At 41.9% G+C, this 10,804-nt stretch overlaps 1 protein-coding gene across 1 annotated transcript in view; it reads left to right on the top strand.

The window, feature by feature from the left end:
* The window catches only part of LOC309500152 (uncharacterized protein), a gene marked incomplete at both ends in the record, with an annotated part of 4,581 nt that extends 4,356 nt beyond the window's left edge, over positions 1–225 (top strand). Inside the window, one exon of the mRNA XM_082171716.1 lies at positions 1–225. This exon is cut by the window's left edge and continues 575 nt beyond it. Coding sequence (XP_082027842.1) covers positions 1–225 — 225 coding nt within the window.
* Between the last annotated feature and the right edge of the window lie 10,579 nt (positions 226–10,804).

Here is a 10,804-nt window from a genome sequence, read left to right as displayed (position 1 = left end):
TCACTCCTACGAGTCTACATCCCTACCAGACACCTACGATCGGTCAACGAGCGACGTCTCGTGGTTCCATCACAGAAAGCCACAAAATCACTTTCCAGAACATTCTCATTCACAGTTCCATGCTGGTGGAACGCTCTCCCCACCCTCATCCGGAATGCAGAATCCCTGACAACATTCAAAAAACAGCTGAAAACCAATCTCTTCCGTGAGCACTTAACCTTATAGAAGAAAAAAAAACAAAAAAAACAACACACATCGAAACACCACTTATCAGGCTTATGCTACTCTGAATAATACCTGAACTTCGTATTTTGAGCACTTCCTGCGTTGTTGTTGCTCTTGCCTCTTTATGATGACTCGCTGAATTTAGTCCTAATTTGTAAGTCGCCTTGGATAAAGGCGTCTGCTAAATGACTAAATGTAAATGTAATGCAATTAACTAATCATCTAAAAAGAATGTCAAGTGTCTGTGTAATATGTGTTCTTTTATCAACTTGCTGGGCTTGTTTTGTTTGTTCCATGGATTGCTCAGCTAAACAGGCCTTGTACTAATGTGTAATTAAAACGTGTACAAATTTATAAAACTGATCAGAGATAAGGTAAACCCCATAGACACTTGTTCAATGGTTCGCCACAATCTGCATGATTAATGGGCTCACAAATATCGCCCCGCAGCGGTGAATCATTAAAAAAGAATGTTTAATGCTCAATAACATAAGAACATTGTCAAGGAATTACACACAAATACATATACAAATAATAATAAAAAATAAATAATTATACAAAAACAATGAAAAACAAAAGATGACATGGCAAAGAGATATGACAAGAAGGCATACACTACAACTATATTGATGCAATACCATTAAGCTTTTAAGTGTATGTATTTTCTTTAAATATTTCTTCATAATATTTAATAAATCTTAGGGATTTTTTATTATTTATATAATGAAGAGATTTAAAAAGTGAGATTAATTCAGTGTCAAAATAAGGATAGAACTTTCATGTTTTGGTTTTGTTTCATGTTCTTGTTTCATGTCTGTCATGTGATCCTGCCATGTGGTTTGTGTTGTCATGGTGTCATTGGTTATTTGTTTCATTGTTCACAGGTGTCCCTTGTCTAGTCATTAGTCTTGTGTATTTAAGCCCTCATGTTTGCCATGTGTCTTTGTCAAGTATTGTTTGTGTCACCACTGTTTGCGTGTGGTCATTTTATGTTTGATCACGTTTTGTAAATAACCTGCACTTTGGTTCTCTTCAACCTTGCCTTCAGAGGAGTATCATTACAAGGACAGAATACCATTTGTAAACTTGTTTATGAATGAAGAATTTGCCATATAATAAAGAAATGAATAATGTACTCTAAGGGTTTATTTTTATGGTCATTATAATACAAATAATGTCTTTTAAACTGAAAGAATGTGTCACACTGGCAGAATCAAATATGTAAGAACCAAGGTCAGACCAAAATTGTTTGGATATTGGGCAATCATAAAACAAATGATCAAATGTCTCCTCTGCTTGTTTACAAAAAGCACATGAGCTGTCAATGTCCAGATATTTAGAAATATTAGAGTTGACAGGATATATTTTATGTAAAATTTTGAAATGTATGCTTTACTGGACATACAGTATTTCAGGGTAAAAGCCAGGCCAATTTCCAATCTATATCTTCTATCAAAGATCTCCAATATAATTTTCCTCTTGGAGAAACTTTTTTTTTTTTCTTAAATTGAAAGATTTGGCATAGCCTACGTCTATTAGTACATTTCTTGTCCAAAAGATCAATTCCATCTAAGAGCAAAGTAGATTGTTATTGTGACTGTTGTTCTTGGATTATATATGGACAGGCTTGGGAGGGTTACTTGAAAAATGTATTCCGTTACAGTTACAAATTACTTCATGAAAAAAGTATTCAGTAACGTAATCCAAGTACCACAATATGAAAGTAATGTAATCTGATTACTTTTGGATTACTTCAAGGTCATATAAATAAAGTCAAGCAAGAAGAAATATAATTTTTTGGAAAACCTTTTATTTATTAAGAATTTGGTCCGGTGTAAAATATTTGCAAAATATAAACTATTTAAGAAAATGTCATATAGCTGTAAGTAACTATGTTGTAGCTAAAAACCTATTAAAACTAAGCAATCATGTGTCATTTCCACAACTTGGGAACAGCCCTGAATATTTATGTAAAGGGCTATACAGACATCTAGTGGCTACTGTATGGTATTACAGATTATTTTAGTTTTATTTTTTAACTAACATGTACAAGGAACAAACAAAAAACACAACATTTTAAATTTCTACACAATCTAAATATTTGTTTATTTATAGGCCTACATGTTGACTAAAGCCGTGATCTTTCTTAATTTGCCTGACTAAACTTGGGGCGTTGGCAGTGGGAGTTCCCCTACGTTACCTAGGCAGCGACATCCCTTTAAGTGAGAAGAGATTAAGAAAGTACATATTGGTGCAACCATGTAGTTTGCATTTTCTTCTTTGAAAACAAAATATCAGCGGAATTTCCATGAATTGAAAGCGTTTTTGTGCCGCGGGCAACGTTTCTACTGGCAGCAGTAATTCATTCAGCGTCTGAGGAGATTGTAGACAGCTGTTATTTGCGAATGCATCAGCGACCGGGTCGCACACGTGAGTCATTACTGGCAACAGAACCAGGAACTACTGTATAATCAAGCAGCGCTTAATATAGTGTTATTATGCCAAAATACTGATTTATTAAGTTTTAAATTAAACCATTGTAATCCTGAAAGTATTCCCCTTTTTTCAAAATGTAACTAATCTGATTACTACGTTTTTTGACGTAACTGTAACGAATTACAGTTACTGGATTTTTGTAGATTACATAACGCCGTTACATGTATTCCGTTACTCCCCAACCCTGTATATAGAGTGGCTTTTACCCAGGTGAGATTGCGTTAACTATTGTATTAAACTCTTTTGGAGGAATCAGGAAATTGTGGTAAATCATAAATTGCTCATAAGTAAAGAGGTTAAGGAGAGGATACAGTCAATATCATTTTTGGAACCACCTGGGAAAAAATAAAGATTTATTTATGACAGTGATATCACTGTTATTCCATAACAGTGTTTTATGAGGTGAAAACTATGAACGTAACACACACAGTTTCCAAGCAAGGAGACACTGCTGATGACATTTGGCAATAGGTATAGCTTAGATGGTAAATAGTTACATTTTAGAATAAAAGGAAAGACTACTGATTTGATGAAATATTTGGTTGGGGATAAAGTACCAAATGGATTTTGGATTGGCAAGACATCTTTTAAGCCAATTTATTTGAAAGATATTTATCATGTCAGAAAATTCTAAAAACTCAATGCCTCCATCTGCTCTGTCATTAGAGAGCACTTTTTTTTTTTTTTAGTTTATGAGGTTTCTTTTTCCAAATGAAACCTAAAAAAAACCTTCTTTAGCAATTTTGTTATCCACAAATAAAGATAAAGATGGATATACAAAATGAGAAAGACCTTCCACCTTTGACAGTAGAACTCTGCCATATAACGACAGGTCCCGTTGTAGCCAGATATTAAGAATATTTTTAGATTTATTGACCCTAGATGAAAAGTTTAAATGTTGTCTCTCAGGGAACCGAGGTTACGTTAGTAACCGAGACGTTCCCTTTCGAGAGGTCTCTCGTATTGCATAAGGCTAGCTTACGCTATGGGAACCCCCTTCAAAACACTGTGCGTGCGTTAACTTTGCTCCATACAGTAGCCCGAGGCAAGATGCCTGAGGCTGTAAAAGAGTAAAGTATGAACTCAATATACCAGTCAGTGACGGGCTTCATATAGGGAAAAACAAGGAATTGGCCTAATGAGGGCCAAACTCTTATAATGTAGTAGTAGTAGTAGTAGTAGTAGTAGTAGCCTTTGTTGTCACTTAGTCACAAGTACCAGTGAAATTAGCCATCAACCTGTCCATACAAACATACATACAATATGACAAGGGGGTAGACAGGACAGGAAGACAGAGCATTGAGGAAAAAAATACAGCATGACATGAGGAGAGGTGAGGAGAAAAAAAAAAGGCAACCCCCAGACTATGCTCCTGTAAGGAGTACAGTTTGGGAACAGTAAAAAACACCTTAGCAACATTAGCACATAATCAGTACACAACATGAACACACAAGACTTGCAACAGGGGAGGGGAGTGGGGGATGGAGGTAACCCAGCACAGGCAAGCAGCCATCCGGTCCTGCAGCCATTCTCGGCGCTGGTCACAGACCCGCCTGTCAGACTGGTGGTACAAAGCGTCGAAGGCGAGGGATGGGGGGTGGGGGGGTGATTGCATATCTGTATATATGTAAGAGTTCGTGTATGTGTAGGCCTGGAGAGTCGCTACGCCTGGCATCATAAATAATCTAGGTGCCTCAGTCCGCAGGATTGTCATAGCGATACACAGCAATTGCCATGGAGACAATCTTGATCAGGTCCCAGACAGAGTCAACAATCAGCAGGTGTCAGTGGGGAATGGGGGAAGGAACGCAAGAGCGTCTCGCTGCAGTGCTCTTCCGGGGGAGTTGTTGTTCCAGCAGCAGCCTCGGCCAAGGCCAGTGCTGGTTGAGGGGGGCCGAAAGCATATAAGATTGGGGTTGTTTGGTCTTGGGACGAGTAGCCGCATTCCAATTTACACAGCTCCTGGTCCATTTTGGTCTCCGAAACGATCCATTTGCCTTTGCAAAGCTGTGAGCTTCTCCATGATGTTATCCATATTGTGGTTCATAGTCACAGTCTGAGTGCTGACAGCTCTGCCCACTGCTTCAATCATGACGGGCAGCCTTGTGGGGTTTTGGACAGCTGTCATCGTCTTCTTAATTCCTCGATAAACCAGGGCAATGCCTAATCCAAACAGCAGAAAACCTGTTATCATGGTTCCGAATAGGTAGATATCTTCAATGTCCTCCACGGAAAGAGCCGCCAGACACACGACCCGCCACCTCTCCCACGCGTCTATCGTGTAGCCAGCTGCGAACGTTCCGGCAGGGCAGTCAGGTTCCCCCGAACCCAAGCTTCTCGTCGAGAAGATGGTGTCAATTGCGTTGAGAGACCAGTTGATCAAATCCATAATTTCTTAGTTTGGAGAGCAGTGCGGAGAGAGTCTCAGAGTACAAGACAGTAGACTAGACGAGACGAGAGCAGCAAAGCAGGGGAGATAAGGGAGAGGAGGGGAAGGAAATGCGACCGCCTTCGTTGAGAGCCAAAGAGAAAGTATATATAATATACATATGAGAACCGTAGTTCGAGTTTAACCAGGACCGGATATGTATCGGCCCAAGGTTTAGGGGGTTTGTGCTTACACATTTTGTATTGAAAGAACCCTCGCTTGCAAAGCGAGAACTTCCAGGTTATAAATCCTCATAAATGTGGACGGCAAGGCCCAGCCGGCCGGCGCACAGATATCGTCAATGGGTATTCCACTTGACCAAGCCCAAGACGAGGCCATGCCTCTAGTGGAATGAGCTCTGACGCCTAAGGGGCAATGAAGGCCCTTAGACTCACAATTATCCAGCGCGATAATCTCTGCTTTGAGACAGCGAGCCCCTTGGTGCGGCCGCCAAAGCATACGAAAAGCTGTTCCGACTGTCTGAATGAGACAGAGCTCTCCAGATAAACTCTGAGAGCCCTGGCGGGGTAGAGTAAATTCGCGTCTCTTTCATCCTCTGGTGAGGGAAGAGCTGCTAGTGAAATAACCTGTGCTCTGAATGGAGTCGAGTGCACTTTAGGAATATAACCATGCCTTGGCTTGAGGACGGCTCTGGAGTAGTTAGGCCCAAACTCAAGGCAGGACACGCTCACTGACAGCGCGTGTAAATCGCCCACTCTTTTGACTGAAGCGAGCGCTAGAGCCCTGCACGGGCCTCAAATCTAGGCCCGAACCCGGCCCTGGCCCGAGACGCTCAGGCCCTAGCCCGACCCGTGTCCGACAGCTCATCAGAATTATCAGCCCGAGTCCGACCCGAGCCCGTTTTTTTTTTTTTTTTTACAGCGGCAGCCTGCCCTATTTGCAGCCATTAAAATATGTCCGTTTTGTTCGTTATGTTTCTTTTCTTTTCATTTCTTTATTAAGTTAATTTAGACAAATGTTTGGAGCATTAAAAAAATAAAAATAAATGACGACCAAGCAAGCCGAGCCAACAGCGAGTAAAACATGTTTGATCAATTTAGCCTCTCAAATCAACGCTAATACTTTACTTGGCTACAATAAAATCCATAGATATAAAACACTTCAAGCATATCACACAGACAGTTAGTTTAATGTTTATTTATTAAACCACAGTGAGTAAAAATTTTTTGAAATACTGAGGCAGGCTCAGGCAAACGAAATGAGCAAACGCAAACGAAATGAGCAATAGCCAATCTAAACAAATTAAATTAAATAAATCAAAAACAAACTTGCAGGTTATCTTACCTAAAAAATGCACCACAGAACATGGCCATTCTTTTTTCCAGTAGTTTCCAACAGTTAAACGGAAATAAAGTCCAATCAAACGAAAAGTTAGAACAGTCTCTACAGAGCATCGTGGAGAAAAAGAATAGCATCCACAGTGTAAGATTTTAACCCAGTCCTCTCTTCTATCACTCTATCATTTTTCTCTTAATATTCTCCATTATTTGCACATGAGGTGAATCGTTGGTTGCGCTGACGGGAAACCTTCTGTGTGTGTGTGTGTGTGTGTGTGTGTGTGTGTGTGTGTGTGTGCGTGCCGTGCGTGCGTGCGTGCGTGAGACTGTCATCAATCATATGTCACGATTATGAAAGTTATGAGGTTATTAAATGTCTTTCTATGTTTGTTTTTCTATCGTCGACGTCAACTTCTCATATTTTTTTAATTAATTTCTAAAAATATAAAAAGAAGGATAACCCAAAAAAGGCCCGAGGCCCGGCCCGCATGTGAACTATGACGTGAAAATTGGCCCGAAGCCCGGCCCCAGGGGTGTAAAAAAGTCGGGGCCCGTCGGGCTCGGGCTGAAATGCAGGGCTCTAGCGAGCGCCAGTAAAAGAGCGGTTTTGAGTGAGAGCTGCTTCAGGTCCGCAGACTGAAGCGGCTCAAACGAGGCACCCTTCAATGCTTCCAGGACTGTGGAGAGGTCCCAGATAGGCACAGAGGGGGGTCGCGGAGGGTTTAGCCTCATTGCCCCTTTAAGGAAGCACACAATGAGGTCGTTTCTTCCTAGTGATTGTCCAGCCACAAAAGCGTGAGATGCTGTTATGGCCGCCACACATTCTTTGAGCATGGAGGAGGTGTGATCCGTATACAAGAGTTCTTGCAAAAAAGCGAGTACACTTGGTACTTTGCATGAGTAGGGGTCCAGGCTGCGCACCAGCCAGAGAACACCACCCATTTATGAGTGTAGAGGCGCCAGGTTGATGGCGCTCTTGCTTCTGTGATGGTTTTTAGCACCCTATCCGGGAGACACCCGTGTACCCATTGAGGGGCCATACATGAAGGACCCACAAGTCGGGACAGGGATGCCAGATTTTCCTGTTCGCCTGTGTTAGGAGATCCAGGTCTGCTGTGAGGGCTGTTTTCGCTTTGTGAAAGGGGAACTGGTTCGACACAGTTTCGACACTTCGGAGCGAAGAACGTGGGCAACGTCCTTTCTCACTGTCATTTCGACCACAGCTGAAAAGCGCAGGGGTCTGTGAGCAAACTGTAGCGAGTAGCCTCGTTTTATTATGTTCAACACCCATTCTGATATACCGGGGATAGCCTCCCAGCCTCCCTAGGGGTTGAATGAAGACTGGAGACGGGCTGCTGTGAGATAGGGACCCGGCCGTCCAGCCGTCTTGTGCTTTTAATGCTGTGTGAACAGCGCTCGTGCAGGGTCGCGTGCTTTACAGCGGGCGCACCCTTTATCACATCTCCAGCACGAGCTGGGGGGGAAACTGATGTGGGAACAGTTTTTATGTGTAGGGGTGCGTACTTTACAGTGGGCACACAATCTACATTTATTACACTTCCAGCGTGAGCTGGGGGAAAGCTTGAAACTGTGGGAACAGTGCTTGTGTGTAGAGGTGCGTATTTTATAGTGGGCACGTGACCTACATATGACACAGAAAGAAAAGAGCTCTTTTCGTGCTTTCTTTGTGTCGCCGTAAAAACAGCGTTTGTTTACAGGTGTGCGTGTTTTGTAACAGACCCATTGACTGCAATATCGACATTTCCAGCCGCCTGAAAAGAGGGGACTGTGGAATGTTTGAGAAGCTTTTGGGAGATTGGTCCGGCCTCGGCGGGACTCAGGTTCGCCATGCTTCGACTAATCGACTGGGCTGTCGATTTTGTGGCTTGCAGGGCCAGGTCTGTGGCGCTGCGCAGGTCCCTGAAAGCCTCCGGTTCAGGTCCAGACTTGTCCATTGAGCAGAGAAGTTTAGCCTGAAACACCTGGAGGACAGCCATGTGAAGTGCCGAAGCAGCTTGTCCAGCGGCGGCATATGTGCGGCCAGCGAGAGCTGAAGTGGTGCGGCAAGGCTTTGATGGATGTGACGCTTTGGCATCCCATCCTGTAGCAGTGGGCAGGCAGAGGTAAGCGGCCACTGCCTCCTCGAGGGAAGGAATTAGTGTGAGGCATTTATAATAATAATAATAATACTAATAATAATTAGTTACATTTATATAGCGCTTTTCTAGGTACTCAAAGCGCTTTACATTGAAGGGGGAGTCTCCTCAACCACCACCAATGTGCAGCATCCACCTGGATGATGCGACGGCAGCCATATTGCGCCAGAACGGCCACCACACACCAGCTTTCTGGTGGAGAGGAGACAGTGATGAAGCCAATCAGAATATGAAGATGATTAGGAGGCCATGATGGACAGAGGCCAAGGGGCAAATTTGGGATTTTTTTTTATGACCACAGAGGGTCAGGACCTCGGTTTAATGTCTCATCCGAAGGACGGTGCTCTTTGACAGTATAGTGTCCCCATCACTACACTGGGGTGTTAGGACCCACACAGACCACAGGGGGAGCACCTCCTGCTGGGCTCACTAACACCTCTTCCAGCAGCAACCTGGTTTTCTCAGGAGGTCTCCCATCCAGGTACTAACCAGGTATTGCGTAACCCACTGTGGTCTGTGCTTTGGTCAGGGGATCGCTTCAGTCGATTAAACCTGAGGTCCTTGGCGGAGAATGGTTGCTTTATAGCCTTAGGCCACGCCCATTCTGGCGGGCTCTGACGTGCCAGGGTGTGAAGTGTCCTGATTGGTTTCGCGCGTCTGAGCTGCCTCGCCATAGGTTTGTGCAGTTGCCGCAGCACAGCCAATGACCATACTCGTCGTTCATCTGTGTATGCTGTGCAGCTGCACTGCGTATTAAAGATTTGGCTTCAATATTCTTGAGAAAAGGAGTTTTCCCATAGCGTAGGCTAGCCTTATGCTATACGAGAGACCTCTCGAAAGGGAACTGCATAATCCAACAAACCCAGGACCAATCTTATATTGTTGGAAATATGACGGCCTTTTAAAAAAACAGATTGTGTTTCAGAAATAATATTTTAATCTATTGGCATAAACCAAAGCCAGAATTTTATAATCTACAATAAGAAGCGTAATAGGGCGCCATTGTCAATAGAAAGAGTAGCTTTGTTGGGTTTAGAAATGAGGGAAATAATCCCTCGTTTCATGGTTACTGTCATCTCTCTCTGAGTGATGCATTCTTTGTATTGAGTAAAGGGCATTTAATAATATCCCAAAAATGAGTGTAAAATTCTATGGTAAGGCCATCGATGCCCAGAGATTTTCCTTTTTATATTGAATGAAGTACTTTCCACACTTCATCACAATTTATATCCAATTCTTAATAAGATTTATCATAATCATTAATGGCAAGGATAAAGCGCTGTATTTTGTCAATAAATTTATCACAACTATTAATATCGAAATAATTAATAGAATAAATGTCACAATAATTTTTGTAAAACAAATTTAGTAATTTGAATAGGATCTTTACAAATTACTAATATTAAGGGCAGTAAGAGCTTTTTTCTTTCCGTTTCTTTTTTCAAGCGCAAAGAAATAGCTAGAATTTTTTTCACATTTTTCTACCCACTTGACTCTAGATCTTATAAACCAAATTATCCTGGCTAATTCGGAATAAAGTTTATTAATTTGCAAATTTTTTCTTCTTCTGAGATGTTCCTTTTCAATAATATCTCATTTAACCGACAAATGTCTATTGGCTTTCAATGCTTTACTTCTTGTAATAGCAATTAGTCTAATCTTGTATTTGAAATATTCCCATTTTTCTTTGTAACCATTATGTACGTCAGTAAATAATTATTTTGCAAGGTTAACAGTAGGGGAGCGCGGGGCACAAAGTGATTTGTCTAACCCCATTACTTTGTTCATTATTTGGCCAAATCCAAAAAGTGTTACTTTGTGCCCCGCTCCCTACTCTCACTGAATTTCCTTTAATACATTAGGCCTATTATAAAATGTCCAGTAGCCCCGCAATTTAGAATTAGGCTGCAGACCGCAAAGCTTTAAAAAAATTGCTTATGGTCTGATAAGGGAGCAAAGGCATGAGAAATATCTTTAACAAGATGAAGAATCGAAGAAGAGGAACCATCTATTGATTTTGATTTTGAAGAGGAACTCATTGATTTTGTCTCTAACTGAGACCTAGCAGAAGCCTAATGACTTTTTTCATTTAAATCAAACAATACCAGCTGGATATGCCTATACAGTACATGCAAGCCTCGCTGCGCTGGTAAAGGAGGCGGTCTTGCACTTATTTATCGTGACAGTTATAAAGTCTGTCC

The sequence above is a fragment of the Leuciscus leuciscus genome, assembly GCF_965113295.1.
Source record: "Leuciscus leuciscus genome assembly, chromosome: 5".
Lineage (NCBI taxonomy): Eukaryota > Metazoa > Chordata > Actinopteri > Cypriniformes > Leuciscidae > Leuciscus > Leuciscus leuciscus.
The sequence above is the reverse complement of the archived record's forward strand: the minus strand, read 5'-3'. Positions and strand labels throughout refer to the sequence as shown.